Below are 18,844 nucleotides of genomic sequence, written 5' to 3'. Positions count from 1 at the left end.
TTCCTTGGTTCATAGACAACCAATCTCTGACTGTGTCCTCACATGGCAAACATGCCAAGGGAGTTCTCTAAGGTCCCTTTCATAAGGGGACTAATGTCATTCATGAGAGCTCCACCCCATGACTCCTGAAGGCCCCACCTACTAACAGCATCACATCGGGGGTCAGGATCCCAACATATGAATTTTGGGGAAACATAAACATTCAGTCAATAACATAAGGCAACAGAGAAATAGTGCCTGTGCATTTGTGGGACATTGACCTTCATGTCCAAAAAGCCTTCCTTGATGTTAATTGAGCACTTGACTCTCAAGGCATGGTATAAAAATAGACTGTCAGGAAGAATTTCACAGGTTCTACCAAAGAGTCCCATGATACATGACTCTGAACTATGTATGCTACAATATAGCATTTGATGTTGCATTTTCTTTATGTATCAAGTAATTATTTACACTTAGATATATATACACAGTCTGAAAGGGTATTTGCCAAAATGTTACCTTAAATCAGTGATATTGTATGTTTTCTCATTTTATTATTTATGATGTGAATGTGCTGAAATATTTTAATAAATATCACATATCACTAAAAATTTTGTTATGAAACATTTTATATATTCACAATAGTTGAAAGAAATATTTTAAGACCATATGTACACTAACCACCTAGACAGCAAAATTAACATCCCCTCATCTGGGCTTTATCACGTGTGGCAGTCACTCCACCCCTGTCTCCCTCAGTCAGACACAATTTTTCTTTTTTTTTGCATTTCAAAGTAAGTTGCAGACATCAATGCAATTCACCCTGGATACTGTGGCATGCAGATTATAACACAGTGAAATCAGTAAGTGCCAATGTTGCAAGAAAGGGGATAAATTCAAGTTCACCCAGGTTTACTTCAGATCCTAGAGCAGGAAATAAGGAAAGCATACAAGGAGAAATGAAATGAGGACTCTGATATAGTCTCCTCCTGGGGGAAGAGTGCCGTCATGAAGGTGGAGTCACTGCCCAAGAGATATTGGAGAGAGATAGCAGAGTGTAGAATCATGCCCTGAAAGTCAGGGCTGCATGTTGTAGGGTCTGGGGAACCCAGAACATGTTGTAGCAGGTGCTGAGCCCCTGGCCCATGTGGAAGATGCAAGCCAAGTGGGTGGTGTGGATGCCGCAGTGAGGTGGAATGAGAAGAGAAAATGAGAGCCTGGGCTCCAACCAAGGAATTAGCACCAGGCCCTGATTCCTCACAATCAGGGAAAGATTCTTGTTGAGTCTTGTTCCTCACAAGCAGGGAAAGATTCTTATTACGTTCATGAAATGTGTGGTGCATGCTACCTCATGAAGAGCGTTTGTCTTTTATCATGGAAACGACCCAGCGCCCAGCATCTCTCTCCATCCCTCTATTTCAGTGTGGTTTCTGTTCCTGAGTTCTCTGTGATGTCCTTTATCCCACATGTCCCCTTGTCTTCCCGCACCAAGTGTGTCTGAGCAGGGCCCTTTCCATCTGGTTTCCTCCCTGGGCTCCGGCTCCTGCTGTCAGACATTGTGTTCCTCTCTGCACAGCTCTCCAGCACTCTGCCCCCCACACTGTATCGCTCACTGAGAAAAGGTGGTCCCACGGTTTGTCTTTAATATTTTCTATAACATTTTCCTTTCCAACTCATTTCCCCATATTTTTACTTCTGCTTAGAGACTGATCTGTGTTGATATCTCACAGGCACGTTGATTTTTCTTGTCTTATACAAGAGTCACTAATCTATAGGATTAATATGTAAGAAGAAACATAGGGATGACTGAGTGGATTTAAATCTGACTGAACAACATCTTTGGGGAAAATACAAGTGAGCTACACGTTCTTCCTTTTATCTTTGTTTCTCACTCAATGTCTGTTTCTGCCTCCATGCTGGTGCTGATGGCGCAGACTTGCTTGGTCTTTGTGTAGAAGGGTCTCAGATTCCCCAGGCGGTATAAATGGTGGTGGCAGGCCTTGGCTTCATTCTGAGGCTGTGCTTTGTGAATTACAGGCCTGAAAACCAGAATCAGCAACCTGCCCACGGTGAAGAAGTTTCTGCAGCCTGGCAGCCCCAGGAAGCCTCCCATGGATGCGATAACTTTAGAAGAAGCCAGGAAGACTTTCGGGTTTTAATAAAGCAGCCATGGAGGCCAAGAACATGCAAGACCCATATTCTAAAGTTTTGCAGCAATAAAGTACTTTACCTAAGTATCGATTGTTCCTGTTGTAAAGCTAATGAACTCTTTCCAATCACATGCTAATTAAATAATAAAACTCCTATTTGTTGATTTGGTTAAAATTAATTTCTTTTCATTAGGATCTGATATGAATTCAGATTTCCAGTCTCCTCCTAACCTACCACTTTCGTGAAATTAAAAGTTCAGTAAAAAAAATACTGTAGATTACGTGGTTTGTTTACTTTTCCAAGAATTGTCCTGTAACATTTGTCATACAATCTATTAAAATGTCAATGTAGAAATGCGCTCCTGACATTTTCAGGTATGCACAGGAGAAGAGTTACCATACTGGGTAATGGCATAAAGACATTTTCTTCTTTTCCTGCAGTCATTTTATTTCTGATAAAAGTGTTCTTCCTTAACCATTTGCAAAATAACCATTCTTTCTGCTGTGGATTCCTCAGTTTTCTAGGAGGTGAGGAAATATTGAAGAGCAAACAGACCCACCCTCTTCTCTCAGGCCACCCTGTTGTCCCTTACAGGCGGGTATTCCTGGCTCATCCTCACTCTGCTCCTTAAGGCTCTGTGGGGCCCCAGTCGTGAGCCTTCCCTCAGTTCCCTCAGTGCTACTCAGGCCAGGGCTGCCAAGACACAGATGGTATATGTGAATTACATACAAATAACTATATGCAAAATCATTTTTCCCTGGTGTGTCATTGTGCCAGAGTGCCTGGATTAGGAGTGCTTTCCAGGAATCTTTCCCTGCATCTTCTAGCTTCTGGGGGCTCTTGGCCTTTCTGGACTTTCATGGATAGTGGCCACATCGCTCTAATTGCTGCCTCTTTCTTCCTGCACCTCACCCTCGCCATGTTGTGTCTTCTCTTCACTCTGCTGTGAGGATAATTGTCATTGGATTCAGGGCCTATCCAGATATACCAAGATGATCTCATCTCAAATTCTTTTACTTCATTACATCGGCAAAGAGCCTTTTTCCAAACAAGATCACATTCACAGGGTCTAGGGATTTCCGTATGGACCTACCTTTCTTGGGGGCCAACATAACCACCTATATGGGACAGATGAAGAAAGATTATTTGCAATTGATGAATCCAGGTGATGGATACTTTCAGATTTGTTATATTACGGGCAATTTGAGTGACACAAAGAGAAAAGCACATGCAAACAGGGTTCCTGGATTTGGCAGATAAAATACAGGACACCCACCTAAATGTGAATTTCAGATAAACAATAAAGAATATTTCAGTATAATCATGTTTCATGCCATGTTTGGAAATAGCTATAACTACAAAATTATTAATTGTTTGCCTGAAATTCACGTTGACATGGATGTTCTATACTTTATTTGGCAACTCGGTAAGAAAAGAGTGCCATCAGCTTGCCCTCCACAGACATCCCCCCCAGCTATGCTCACAATAGAGATTTTTCAGTTGCCCTAGTCCTTGCATCCAACTCATGAAAAAAAGCTTCTTTAAAAAGCCAATTTTTGCTGACTTGTAGAGAGAGCAAAATCCAGGTGACATGTATTATTTGAACTTTAATTGCCAACCTTGAAAAGGAACATGTTTAACCAGTTTCTTCTGATAAGCAGATCACTTACTCATGTCTTAGAATCCAGTAGGTGGTCCCTTGGCCATGAAATGTGTGGGAGTGGCTTCTCCCTAACTTCACCCTTCTCCTTTCAGTGGGAGGGAACTATTGAAAGGAACAATGAGCTTATAAATACATTAGGACCCGGAACTCAGTTGTCGAGCCACGACAGTGACAGCGTTTAACAAAGTAAGTACTGATCTTATAAATCTCTCTACATTGCCTCACACTCTCCTCTCTAGCCTCCTAGAAAAATATGCTAGTATGTGTCCTTAGCACAAGAAAAAGTCTGTTTTTACTCATATTGTGCCATCTTTGTGTGTTTGGGTGACAGTTCAATAATTGTTTATTTCTTTTCTGTTGGATACATCTTTAGAGAAACATAAAAATGAAGAATTTAGAAAACCAGGGCCTCAGAATTTAATGGTATGAGAAACAATGACATGAGGAGAAGAAAAGAAATGATAGTAATTTAAACAATCTGAGAATAATCAGTGCTGGAGGAAGTGGCAAAGTATGCAAAAATTTCTTTCTCTATGTAAGTAGTCAAAACACAATTGCTGTAAATTGTGATACTGTAATACTATATTGGCTGTGAAAATTTTAAACTAAGGTTTATTATAATTAGAGTAAATTAGTTTGAATGTCAGGGGAACTAGATTCTAGTTGAGGCTTTGCCACTAATTAGCTCCACCATGAGTCATATTCTGTCCCTGGAGTTCTACCAACTCATGGCCAATCTAGAGGATAGTTAAGAAAGAGGCTCTGACTGTTGCTGCCCTTTGAATGGTGTAATTCTTTGTATGGAGATCTGACCTGCCCACTCTAGGATGTTTCTAGGCATCCCTGCCCTCTACCTATCTGATTTGTAGCCCTCTCTCCCTCCCCGCAGATGTGACAACCCAAAATGTCTCTAGACCTTGCTCAGTGTCCTCTGGAGCAGAGGAACAAAATCCCCCTGGTTGAGAACCATGGGACTACATGACCTCATGGGGCTAAGCAAGGTTGTGTTACTGATGCGCCCCACTGCCTGGATGTTCACTGAAAACTTCCTGATAATCCAGATGGACTGATTAGTGAATATCATTAATCTCTGTACAGGAGCTAGAAAGGAAAGAGAGAGAGAAACAGAGCCATCATATGACAGATTTGATATAAGTCTGGATTCATATAAAAATGTAATCCTATTAGAGTTCTATGGCCAAAATATAGAGATATAGAGAGATGGATACAAGATAGGTAATAGATGATGAAGAGACAGACAGATTACAGATAGATAGATGCATAGAACGATAGATAGATAAAATAATACATACGTGGATGGGTAGACAGGGATTATAAATAGATACATATACATAGATTGCTGATAGGTAAAATAATTGATGGATAGATAGATCAAAGAAAAAGGATCCATGGGCTACTCAATGTGTCCAGAGACTTACCCATCTTCTAAGCATTGGGACAAGAGCAAACACCGATTCCTGAGTGCCTACTATGAATTTTTGGTACATTATCTCATTTAACTTTCTCAACAACCTACAAAACTAGAAATAACTACCTCTATTCTAAGAATTAAAGAGATTAAACAACCTACAGCTTTTATGAACCTCATAATGGGAGGAATCCTGGTTTATCTCATTCTCCCTTCTCTCTGATAAGAAACAGTGTCATTGGGACAAACTCAGAGATGTAACTCTTTTAATTAACTCCTGGAATTATGAGAGCTTACATTCCGTTAAAACAAGCCCATTTTTAATTGATGTAAATACAATTATACTAGTCTTCAACTCACTCTGGATTTTAGGTTGTCAAAGTAGAGAAAGGCACACTTTTATTAATTTTTTCTTCCAAGCAAGCCCCTGAAGAGTTGCTCACAGGAGGAACTCAGGGATTAGATGTTCCTGTCTCACCCTCTCCTTCCAACATTTAGTTGGCTAATATACTCTGAATAGGAAAATATAAAACAACTTCTCAGAGAGGAGCTGAGAGCCAGGTTATGGGGTGGAGTGGAAAAGCTCTGGACCTGCAATCAGAAGTTCAGGCTGACCCAGCACTCACCAAGTGTGCAGCATGGGACAGGTGCTTTAGCTCTCTGAGACTCAGTGTGCCCATCTTTAATTCAGATAATAGGAGCCATTTCCCAGGGTTGTTGCAGAAGGTAGACACACTCCCTAGATATTGACCGTGAATTAGCAGCATGTGTATGTGACCCATGGCAAATCCTTGAGCTCTCTGGTTCTCATTTTCTGTTGACCCAGCCAAGCTCAATGGTAACCTTTGTCCTAGTCTTAACCTCACCCTTGGAAACCTCATATTGAGAAGGTGAAATGTTAGTTATCAGCAGGAGAATTGTGATAAAATATTATGTAAGATAAAAATTTATTTCCTGTTGAAACATGATCCTCAATCAATGGCTAAGGGAGCTTAGTGTGGGGATTAGAGTTACAACACTGTGAACTAATCCATAACAATTAAACAACTACACCCCACACTTTCGTGTGAATTTCACTCTCCCTTTCTTTCTGCTGAATAATGCTATTTCCATTTCCCAAGTTAGGAAAGTACAATGTCAAAATATCTAGGTACAAAACAGGTGAGTTGATTCAGTATGATTTCAAAGAATTTTTTACTTTTCAAAGGCTAAACTATTGACTCCCACTTTTTAAAATGTAGACATTTAAAAGATTTTGATTTCTATTTATGCATCCAACTAACATATGAAAAAAAGCTCATGATCACTGGTCATTAGAGAAATACAAATCAAAATCACAATGAGATACCATCTTATGCTAGTCAGAATGGCGATCCTTAAAAAGTCAGGAAACAACAGATGCTGGAGAGGATGTGGATAAATAGGAATGCTTTTACACGGTTGGTAGGAGTGTAAATTAGTTCAACCATTGTGGAAGATAGTGTGGTGCTTCCTCAAGGATCTAGAACTAGAAATACCATTTGACCCAGCAATCCCATTACTGGGTATATACTCAAAGGATTATAAATCATTCTACTATAAAGACTCATGCACACTTATGTTTCTTGCGGCACTGTTCACAATAGCAAAGACTTGGAACCAACCTAAATGCCCATCAGTGATAGAATGGATAAAGAAAATGTGGCACATATACACCAAGGAATACTATGCAGCCATAAAAAAAGCATGAGTTCATATCCTTTGCAGGGACATGGATGATGTTGGAAACCATCATTCTCAGTAAACTAACACAAGAACAGAAAACAAAACACTGCATGTTCCCACTCATAAGTGGGAGTTGAACAAGGAGAACACATGGACACAGGGAGGGGAACGTCACACACCGGGACCTATAGTGGGGTGGGGGAGTTGGGGAGGGATAGCATTAGGAGAAATACCTAATGTAGATGACTGGTTGATAGGTGCAGCAAACCAGCATGGCACATGCAAACATATGTAACAAATCTGCATATTCTGCACATGTACCCCAGAATTTAAAGTATATAAAAAAGATTTCGATGTCTAAATTTAAGTCATACATACATTTTTAGAAGTACATTGGTTGAGGGCAGGTGCAGTGGCTCACGCCTGTAATTCCAGCACTTTGGAAGGTTGAGGCAAGCGGATCATCTGAGGTCGGGCATTCGAGACCAGCCTGGCCAACATGCTGAAACCCTGTCTCTACTAAAAATACAAAATTAGCTGGGTGTGGTGGCATGTGCTGGTAGTCCAAGCTACTTGGGAGGCTGAGGCAGGAGAATCACTTGAAACTGGGAGGCTGAGGTTGCATGAGCTGAGATCACGTCATTGTACTCCAGCCTGGGAAAAAACAGTGAAACTCCGTCTCAAAAAAAAAAAAAGAAAAGAAAGAAAGAAATACATTAGTTGTTAAAGGCAAGTATATTTTTCTCCTAAACTCAACAACCACAAAACATTGCAAGAAGAATCCTAATGTTTAATATCAGAGCTAGGGGTTTGGAGAGAAAATGCAACTGTTCCTAAGTCCTGGCACTGGAACTCCTGCTTTCAGTGAGTCCTGTGTCTTTCCACTCACATTCATGAGACAATTAGTTGCATCTGTCCCTGCAGCCACTGGTTTTCATTCTCTGATACTCTGCTGTGTTCCACCTCCCAAACAGCCTGGGATAGAGCAAGGGCTATCAAACTTCACTGATGAGCCCACTCAATTTATCTCTAACCATTTACAATGACCAAGTCAGCGTGCACACATGCAAACATCCATACACACAACATACAGATAACTGAAACTAACAACTCATGAAACATTACTTACCCTTCCACATGTCAGACTCACTGATATTTTCTATTCTTTTCTATTTTTTTTTAAAAAGTAGTGGGATTTCACAATCTACTGAAAGATTACCATGCATATTTGAGAAACACTAACACAGAAAATAAGACTCAGTCCTTGGTTTTTAATAGCAGTGAGTCTGAATCCCAGATCCACCACTTAATCTGGGCAAGTTACTTTAAAAACCTCAGTATCCTTAACTGTAAAATGAGAATAGCTACAGCATTCACCTTAGGTGATTTTTGTAGGATAAAATGAAGAGAAGTTTAGAAGAATGACCAGTGAGTGACTGACATTGAATAAATGCTAGCTCCTTCCATATCTTGCAAAGTTAATGCAGCAGCATCTCTTTTGCCAGATTATAAAACAAAATGCCCCCCACAGAGTTAGAATATAGAATGCCAAAAGAAGCAAGGGATTAGCATTCTCTGTCTGTTGAAATAATTTGGATATTCTAGCTATAGTTAAGTCTGAAGCCTAATTTCTGGTTTTGATCAAATGCAGTCTCACAGCCAAAGAGCTGAAGGGTGACTTAGCTCCCTGCTGGTCCTCCCTGTCAGTGACATCCTCTGGGTTCACAACCAGTTCATGGGTTCCCAAGGCATTCACCCAGCTGGCTTCCAGGCATGCCTTCATTTTAGTCCTTCGTGTAGATATTCATGTCCATCACCAACTGGAGTGTGACTGTGAACATTGCATTTCTCTGATGTTCCATTTCATTAACTAAAAAATGGAGATAACAACCATTTCATGGTACTATAAGGAGGGTTAAAGATATAAAATATTAAAAGGGACTAGCATTGAGGAAGGATCATTAGGAAGTTTTCAATAAATACTAGTTCTTGAATTCTTCCTCTTCCCATTAACTCCTATACATGTATTATTACCACATACTCTCACCTCTTAGGCTGCCAAGAAAAGTCACAGTTAGCCAATGAAGACTTGAGACTGGTTTGCTGGAATCTGAGGGTGGTCACTGCTGGGTAACAATTTGGGCCAAGAAAACATTCCAGGAACTCCTCCAACCCAGTCTTGAAGAAGGCAGCTTGTTCTTTAGCATTGTTGGTGGTTCTCAACCACACATCCTAAAGTACATTTTGATTCTATGGCTTCAATTATTCATTCATTGATTCAGACTTAGAGAAACCTCCAGAAGACTGCTATCATGGCAGAGAAACCCAAGCTCCACTACCTCAATGCACGGGGCAGAATGGAGCCCATCCGGTGGCTCCTGGCTGCAGCTGGAGTAGAGGTAGGTTCTGAGTTACGTCATCTTAAGTTGGATTTAAAATTGCATTATCACATGCTTTTCCCACAGAAACTATGCAATGATTACTTACTGAAGCATTGTGCCTTAAATAAAAATGGACTGTAATTAAGAAAAAGATGAACAGATTTGACCTAACAATTGTTAAAATTTCTTCTCATCTAAAAGCATACATATTAAAATATAATTAAGAAACTAATCACAAAGCGTAGAACTTAAGTGGATTAGAATTTAAACAAAGTGTAAAAAATAATTTGTGGCATTCATACAACAATTAGAAACATGAATATTGACTATTTGATGACATGAAAGAATTATTGTTAATATTTAATGTGTGATAATGTACTATGGCTGCCTTTAGAATAGTTTATGTGTTTTAGGAAAACACATTGAAGTATTTAAGGATTAATCATATGGATCTGGGATTTCCTTGGAATTATTACAAGAGGAGAAGTAGGTGGGTATAAATAAATATATTTATGGTAAATAAATAAATATATTTATGCCCACCTATATATAATATCACATTGATTTTGGTTGATAATTATTTATTCTAGGTGAGAAGTATAAGCAGAATTATTACGCTTTTCTGTTTATTTTTATTCTTGTTCATAATTTCCACAATAAAACAATAAAAATACATAATATTAAAAGAAGGTTGTAGTCAGAGGTAAAATGCAAAATGTAAACTACAAATGAGAGGCGGAAGGAAGTGGATTGTAACAAATTACCTATTAAAGATTGACTACATTCACAGCAATTATTTGGTTGAGCACTTATTAATTCCAGGTTCCATACTAGGTCATGGAGATAGACAGTGAAGAAGACAGACACAGTCCCTGCCCTGGGGCGGCCTGCATGTCTATGAGGATGCAGACAAGTAAACACGTGGTTAAAATGAGGGGTGGAGGCTTCTAGAACACCCAAGCATTCCCCAGTGTTACCAGGTCATCCTCCTGGATGTTTGAGCAGGAAACACTGGGAGGTGTCTATGGGACTCCACTAAGCGCTGCCCTCTAGATGTGTCACTGAGAAAAACACTTCCCAGTCCAGACCAGAGTCCCTCAGTAACTGCCTGAGGGTTTTCCTCGGGGGTAAGTCATGGACAAACTCAGGAGATCTTGTCCCTCAGGTGGCAGCTGAAAAGGAGGGTTTCAGGTGAGGTGGTATCCTGTGAAGGGAACTTCTAGGGCGCCTCTTCAGCCTCACAGCGCCGTGTGGACCTGAACCTCGGGATGGCACTTTCTCCATTGCTTCACGAAGGCTTGGGACTTAAGCCTCACCCTTTCTCAATCCTATGAAGAAATAATCACACAAGAAATCCAAACACTATCATTCCAGGTTGTTTCCTTTGTACAAACGAACACCCTGTTTCACTGTCACCCAGACATCAGCTCTGCAGCTCAGGGATGTGGTCAGAGCCTGGGCAGGAAGAGTTCAGCAGGAGGGAGGGAGGGAGGGGCAAGGCTGAGAGGAACCCAGGCTCCCTGGTCTCCATCCCGCCTGAATGCAGACCTTGCTCAGGCTTCTGGAGTCTCAGGGCCCTAGGGCTGATGATCATAACCCAGTCCTCAACCTCACAAGCACATCCCACTTGCCAACCCCACCGCACCTCGGCCACCCTCCTGGCTGAACCACCCACCATTCCTTAGGTTTGTCCTGAACTGGACGCTTTGTTAATTGTTGGCACGCACCTCCATGACCTCTAGATCCTGGTCCTGTGTGATCATAGATCCACAACAAACTCTGTTCCATGGAGCAAGCTAGAAACCCCCAAATTCCTGACATTTCACCATAAAGAACTCCCTAAAGTATAATTAGCCACTGCAAACGTCACTACTGTTTATTACTTGATGTATGTGGGTCAGGCCCTGTATCTTGCATTTTGAAAACATTACAAAATTCCATTTAAGAAAATATTGCAGATGAAGAATGTAAGGCTTGAAGATTTTAAGTAATAATTCCTAGATCACACAGCTATTTTGAGGCAGAGTCAAGACTGGAACCAGATCATAACAACATTGAAATCCAAAAAACCTTGAGAACTTTTGCTTAGACTTTTGGTTTGACATACTCTGCCTATTTAAGTCAACTGCATCATCATGTAATAACTGAATTTCATATCTGTATTAAATACCTGCATCCACCCATAGCTTCTGGTCAGATTGAGACAGTCTTGTTGCTGGCTGCCATTTCCACCAAAGTGACTTGTCCAGGACAAGGTGGAATTTACTCCCAGGTTTAAGTTACTGGATGTAGATCAAGAACTAAGTATAGTTCCAAAATTCTAAAGATAACATATATTTAATGAGCAGCTACTACACACCTGCTACTTTTCTAAGTGCTTTGTGTGACCTTGCAATTTAATCTTGATCTCATCCTATACCACAGCTACCGTAAGTATACCCATTTCATAGATTAGCATACTCAGACACAGATTTGGTACATGTCCAAAGTCAAGAAGCCAGTACATGAAAATGGTGATATTGAACCCACAAAACCACATCAGAAACCAGAGGCTTTCATTAAAAATAATGTTAGTGTGGTACTCTAATTCCTTTATTAAATTGAGAATTTTACCCTATTGGGTTCCATGTACTTCAGAAGAGAAAGTTAGAATTACAAGTGTTAAAGCTGTGTAACAGCGGCGACCTATTTCACCCTTAGCAGGGCTCCCAAGAAGTGGGGCGATACAAATTACAGCAGAGGCTCCTTGGTGGCAGAATATTTGATGGCCATTAGCCCATGGCACGCCCCATACTGGGGACAAACAAGGCTGTGGTCTAATCTCACCTGGAGACACAGGCTTTCCTAAGATATGACAACACCATAACTAGAAGAACTGCTCAGTGCCTTTTCTCCAGTGACGTCCCCTCTCAAAACATGACCTAATCATACACATTCATGAGATCAGGGTGGAGGTGAAGTGAACTAGAAGATTGAGCAGCTATGTGCTCTGACCCATGCACTTTTCTCTATGATTTAGGTCTAAATTTCCAAATGGCCATGATCAGACCCCTCTGGGTACCCTGCCAAACTCAGAAGTCTTATATTCCCCAAATCATGCACCAGATAGGGGCCATCAAGGTCACAAGTCTATAATAGAATGAACTAACAAGAATCCATTTACTGTTTCTGCTTCCAGTTTGAAGAGAAATTTCTAGAATCTGCAGAAGATTTGGACAAGTTAAGAAATGGTAAGATCAATCTCTAGGTGCCTCTGATGAGTGTATCTAGTAGAAAGTACAGAGGGAAGGTTGAGCAGCCAGTAATGCCTATGTGTGTGAGGGGTGGTATTTGGACATGGTGCAGAGAGAGAAAGTGGTTAAGATGGAAAGGATGTGGCCCCTTGAACAGGTCTGGCAACTCTCTCCAGGCTGAAAGGACCAGACCTCTCAGACTATTTGTTAGAGGAATGATCTCCCGCCCCCAGAGAAAGTCCTTTCTTTGTTTTCATGCTTGGGACACCATGAATGAGCTGTGGTCATCAGTAGAGGATCCCATACAGCCCTCCCCATCCAAGCACATGCAAGAACACGTGCTAGTCGAAAGGAGGAGAAATCCATGTGGCCATTGCCTTGAGGTTTTTCTTTCTTGGGGTGGGGCGTGACAAAGTAACACTGCAGCACTATTGCAGGCTTTGAAGAGCAGAGAAAGGGACCCTTACATAAAAACCTCTCAGAACCTGCCTTAAATGTGACAAACACAATGAAACTTACCCTGCGAACTTCCCGTTTTAAATGGCATCTTGTTGCCAGTCCTATTGTAACTTGTCCCAACCTCTTCCTAAAATATCCATGAAGATAAATCAACACAAAAAAATACAAGAGTCCCACTATGTATCTGGAGGGGAAATAAAAACAAAAATGAAATAACAGGATTAAAAAGTAAAAGGAAGCTTCTTAAGAAAAAGAAGAACTACAGGAAGCTTTTAAAAAATGTTGTTTGGGCCTGGTGTGGTGGCTTAGGCCTGTAATCCCGGCTCTTTGGGAGGCTGAGGCGCGTGGATCATTTGAGGTCAGGAGTTCGAGAACTGTTTGGCCAACATGATAAGACCCCATCTCTACTAAAAATACAAAAATTAGCCATGTGCAGTGGTGCAAGCCTGTAATCCTGACTACTCAGGAGGCTGAGGTAGGAGACTTGCTTGAACCCAGGAGGAGGAGGTTACAGTGAGCTGAGATTGTCCCACTGCACTCCAGCCTGGGTGACAGAGTAAGACTCTGTCTCAAAAAACAAAACAAGGAAAAAAGTTATTTCAAATGAAATCTTACCAGGCAATAATTTCTTTTTCCTTTCACAAATTTAGCCATTTCCAAAACCATTTTTTTCATCCTGAAAGGGTGGGTTTCATAGACATTTCATCCTCCCTTTTTTCCCTTCTTTCTAAAGATGGGAGTTTGCTGTTCCAGCAAGTACCAATGGTTGAGATTGATGGGATGAAGCTGGTGCAGACCAGAGCCATTCTCAACTACATTGCCAGCAAATACAACCTCTACGGGAAAGACATAAAGGAGAGAGCCCTGTACGGTATATTTTCTGTTCTTTCCTCCACAGAGAACACAGAGTGATTTAGGTCCTTCCCTGAGTGGGTGGGACCATGGCAGGGCATCATGACCAGCAGCAGGCTGGGCCTTGGGCGTACATACTGAGGTCCAGTATTGCAGAGTCCCATGGAGATGAGGGAACAGTGAACATGGGGAGGGTTCAGGTGAGGGTGATTCTAGAAGAGGATGCTGTCCATGGATCCAGCACCCTGACAAAGGTTTCCAAACACTCATAAACCCTATGAACTGAGGAGGATAGGCAATCGTGATTCAGGTACTCAGAGCTTCAGAGGCTAGACTCTAGTCAATAGTGTAGGGCAAGGCATAGAATGTTTGAGAGTCTGTAGATGAAGGACTAGGGAGGGAAAGCTGCAAATAAGCTGAATCTCAGATCCCAGTAATTCCAAGAATGATGACCAGGAGCCTAAATTACCAACCAATTATATGGACTGGAATACTTGAGCAGGGCTAGTAGAGGCTAGCGCCCAGGATGCTGGGGTTACCTTGACACATGGATGGAAGGCTGAAACAGCCAGATTGATTCAATACCAGCAAAGCCCTGGGGTCTACTCTCTGTTGTGAGGAGACCACATGATTCCAAATAAATTCTGAATGGAACTGTTGGCAGCTTCTCAAAAACTTTAGCATAGTATTACCAATGACCCAGCAGTTGCTCTAGTAGGTACATCCCCAAACAATCAAAAATACATCCACACTACATCTCTTACATAAATGAACAATGCAAATAACAATGCTCATAGTATTCAAAAAGTGGAAACAACCCAAATATCCATCAATCAATAAATGGAGGAGAAAAATGTGCCTTAGCCATGCCATGGAATGATGTTTGGTCATGAAAAGTAATGAAGTACTGATGCAAGCTACAAGATGGTTAAACCATAAAGACATGTTACATAAAAGAAATGAGATGCAGAAGGCCACGCATTATAGGATTCTTTTTGTATGAAATGTCCAGATATTCAAATCCATAGAGGTAGAAAGTAGATTAGTGGTTGTCTGGAGCTAAAGAAGTGGGGCTCGGGGAAAAATGAATACTACTAATTGTACAGATGTCCTTATCAGGATGATAAGAATAATTCTGGAATTAGACTGTGATGATTTTTACAGAATTCTGTGAATGCACCAAAAACCACTCAGTAGTATAATTTAACAGATTGCAATTATAGTACGTGCACATACATCAATAAAGCTCTTATTTTAAAAAGTATTGTGAAACTCCAGTTTGACACAAAAGAAGAAAAGTTTGCACTGGTTGTAACTGAATAGAGAATTTCACCAGGGAAGGGGATTCTTAGGTGGGGTCTCCAGAAAGTCACACATGACTAGAGTTGGGCAACAGTACGTGGAGAGGGCTGTGGAAACATGTTTCATGGGTGTAATTGGAAGAACTGATAATCTGGGGCATAGGAGCCCTGGGAGCTGTAAAATGATGAGAGAGGACAAGAAATAGGCTGAGAAGGTTGTGCCAGGGACTCTCTTAGGATTACTTAGGGGGCAGGTCTTTGGCCATTTGACTCACACTAAGTTCATGCACAGAACAAACCACAATGGAGATGATAAATCTTGGCACAGCACCAGTGGGTACTGGCAGTGATTCCACGGATTTCTTTCATGACTGTGACCACCGATGCTCTTTTTCCTGTATTAGGTCATGTGTGTAACAAAATTTAGAGATCTATCTACCTTGATAGGTTGTTTTAAGACACAAATGTTAATATACCTGTAAAAATCAGAGCATAATTACTAGACTATGAAACGCACTCACTCACTGGAGGTGAATTACTTTGCCACCATCTGACCCTCTATTCTCTTAGGTTTTTATAAACCTATAAAATCTAAGGCAAAAGGCATTTGACCGTTTGCTTGTCTTTCAGGATTGATATGTATACAGAAGGTATAGTAGATTTGACTGAAATGGTCTCTCTTCTGATCACATGTCAACCTGAGGAAAGAGATGCCAAGACTGCCTTGGTCAAAGAGAAAATTCAAAACCGCTATTTCCCTGCCTTTGAAAAAGTAAGTGAAACTGTTCAGTGTTTTGGGGAACTGAGTTTAGAGGCCAGTAGAAAAATAGTGGCTAGGCATTCCTGAGGCACTGACCTTCACTTTCAGTGAGACTTCCTGAACACCAATGCAGCGCTCTGGCTCTCTAGGCATTTTATGAAAATAGGCTTGGAGAAGCAATTGTATCACTTACACCCAAGCTATAATTTTCCAGTAAAATGTTAATTTACGGACCCCAACATTAAATTATCTGTTCAACAAACTTTCGTGTTCATAAGTAGAACATGGGCTGTGGAAGGCTCTTGACCACACTAGAGGTTGCTGTTGAGTCTATGGAACCCCATGGACTTTGATTGAAGACGAACATGATGAAAATGATCCATCAGAACACATTCTGGTACCATGTGCAGGAAGACGGGAGACCAATTGCCCAACCAGAGAATACTGTATTATTTTAGAGATGTGTATTTTTAAAAAGAAGAGTGATTGTGGGATGCAGAGGAAGATTTTGCAAAATGCATTTTATAGTAAGTTGTAGACATCAGTGCAGTTCACCTGTAAACGCTTCAGCTTGCAGATTATAACATAGTGCCAGTCAGGAGTGAGAGTCAATGCTGTAAGAAAGATGATGAATTCAGGTTCACCCAGGTTTACTACAGATCCCAGGGAGACAGAGCAGGGAATGAGGAGAGCAGACAAGGAGAAATGGGGACTCTGAAATAGTCTCCTTCTGGGGAAAGAGTGTTGTCATGAAGGTGGAGTCACTGCCCAAGGGAGATTGGAGAGGGAGAGAGCAGAACGTAGAGCCACGTCCTGAATGTGAGGGCTCCACACTGTAGGGCCTAGGGCAGACATAACATGTGGCGGCGGGTGCTATGCCCCTGGCCTATGTGGAAGAAGCAAGCTGGGTGGGTGGTGTAGATGCCACAGTGATGTGGAATGAGAAGAGAAAATGGGATCCTGAGCTCCAACTGAGGAGTGAGTAGAGTCACACTTCTTACTCTCTCATTCATTCAGATAATGTGGAGAAAGCTCTGGATTTCTGCACCCATGCAGTAAGGCAACAGAGGTGGGGAAAGTCAGGGTGAAGAGGCTCTGAAAGAAGCAGGGGTCCCAGCCTGGGTGGGCATGTGTTCCTGATCTGATTCCTCCAATTCTCTAGGTCTTAAAGAGTCATGGACAAGACTACCTTGTTGGCAATAAGCTGAGCCGGGCTGATATTCACCTGGTGGAACTTCTCTACTATGTGGAAGAGCTTGACTCCAGCCTTATCTCCAGCTTCCCTCTGCTGAAGGTGACCCATTTCGCAGCCCAGAGAGGCAACCCCACATCTCCCATCTTGGGATCTTGTATCTGGGTCCTGGGACTGACCATGTTTTGACGCCAGCCTTCTCCAGGCCTTCAGTGCCCCAGGGTCTCCAAAATCAGCTTCCAGGCTCCAATGTTGAGGAATGAAAACACTTTTGTTATGGAAAGGAAATTTGTGGTGCATGCTACCCCGCAAAGAGTATTTTGCCTTTTATCATGGGAAGGACCCAGGGCCCAGCATCCTCCCCATCCCTCTATTTCAATGTGGTTTCTGTTTCTGAATTCTCTGTGACATCCTTTATCCCATATGTGCCCTTGTCTTCCCGCATTAAGTCAGTCTGAGCAGGGCCCTTTCCATCTGGTTTTCTCCCTGGGCTCCGGCTCCTGCTGTCAGACATTGTGTTCCTCTCTGCACAGCTCTCCAGCACTCTGTCCCCCACACTGTATCGCTCACTGAGAAAAGGTGGTCCCATGGTTTGTCTTTAATATTTTCTATAACATTTTCCTTTCCAATTCATTTCCCCATATTTTTACTTCTGCTTAGAGACTGATCTGTGTTGATATCCCACAGGCACATTATTTTTTCTTGTCTTATACAAGAGTCACTAATCTATAGGATTAATATGTAAGGAGAAAGGGATGACTGAGCTGCTTAAAATCTGAACGATATCTTTGGGGAAAATAAAGTGAGCTACATGTCCTTCCTCTTATCTTCATTTCTCACTGGGTGTCTGTTTCTGCCTCCATGCTGGTGCTGATGGAGGACACTCGCTTGGTGTTTGGCAGGAGGGGTCAGATTCCCTGGATGGTATTAATGGTGGTGGCAGGCCTTGGCTTCACTCTGAGGCTGTGCTTTGTGAATTACAGGCCCTGAAAACCAGAATCAGCAACCTGCCCACGGTGAAGAAGTTTCTGCAGCCTGGCAGCCCCAGGAAGCCTCCCATGGATGTGAAAAGTTTAGAAGAAGTAAGGAAGATTTTCAGGTTGTAATAAAGCAGCCACGGAGGCCAAGGACATGCAAGACCAATATTCCAAAGTTTGCAACAATGAAGTGCTTTACCTATGTGTGGACTGTGCCTCTTGTAAAGCTAATAAACTCTTTCCAATTACATGCTAATTAAATAATAAATAACTCTTATTTGTCGACTTAGTTAAAATTGATTTGTTTTCATTAGGATCTGATATGAATCCAGATTTCCAATCTCCTCCTAACCTACCACTTCCTTGGAATTAAAAATTTGATAAGAAGAAGAAACTATAGATTATGTGGTTTGTTTGACCTTTCCAAGAATTGTCTTATAACATTTGTCATACCATCTATTAAAATGTCAATGTAGAAATGCGCTCCTGACATTTTCAGGTATGCACAGAAGAGTTACCATTCTGGGTAATGGCATAAAGACATTTTCTTCTTTTCCTGGACAGTCATTTTATTTCTGATAAAAGTGTTCTTTCTGATGCATTTGCAAAACAATGATTCTGTCTACTGTGGATTCCTCAGTTTTCTAGGAGATGAGGAAATACTGAAGAGCCAACAGACCCACCTTCTGCTCTCAGGCCAGCCTATTGTCCCTTACAGACATGTGCTCCTGGCTCTTCCTCACTCTGCTCCTTAAGGCTCTGT

The 18,844-nt window shown here is 41.5% G+C and overlaps 1 protein-coding gene across 1 annotated transcript; it reads left to right on the top strand.

Moving 5' to 3' along the window:
• The first annotated feature begins 3,943 nt into the window (after nt 1-3,943).
• On the top strand, nt 3,944-18,316 carry LOC112622506 (glutathione S-transferase A5). Its single transcript, XM_025382300.1, has 7 exons — nt 3,944-3,983; nt 9,209-9,325; nt 12,486-12,537; nt 13,733-13,865; nt 15,783-15,924; nt 17,075-17,206; nt 18,088-18,316. The coding sequence occupies exons 2-7, from the start codon at nt 9,239-9,241 to the stop codon at nt 18,208-18,210; spliced, it is 669 nt and encodes a 222-aa protein (XP_025238085.1). The 5' UTR covers nt 3,944-3,983; nt 9,209-9,238; the 3' UTR covers nt 18,211-18,316.
• The last annotated feature ends 528 nt before the right edge of the window (nt 18,317-18,844 follow it).

This window comes from Theropithecus gelada, chromosome 4, assembly GCF_003255815.1.
Source record: "Theropithecus gelada isolate Dixy chromosome 4, Tgel_1.0, whole genome shotgun sequence".
NCBI classification, from domain to species: Eukaryota; Metazoa; Chordata; class Mammalia; order Primates; family Cercopithecidae; genus Theropithecus; species Theropithecus gelada.
This window is presented reverse-complemented; position numbering and strand designations above follow the sequence as displayed.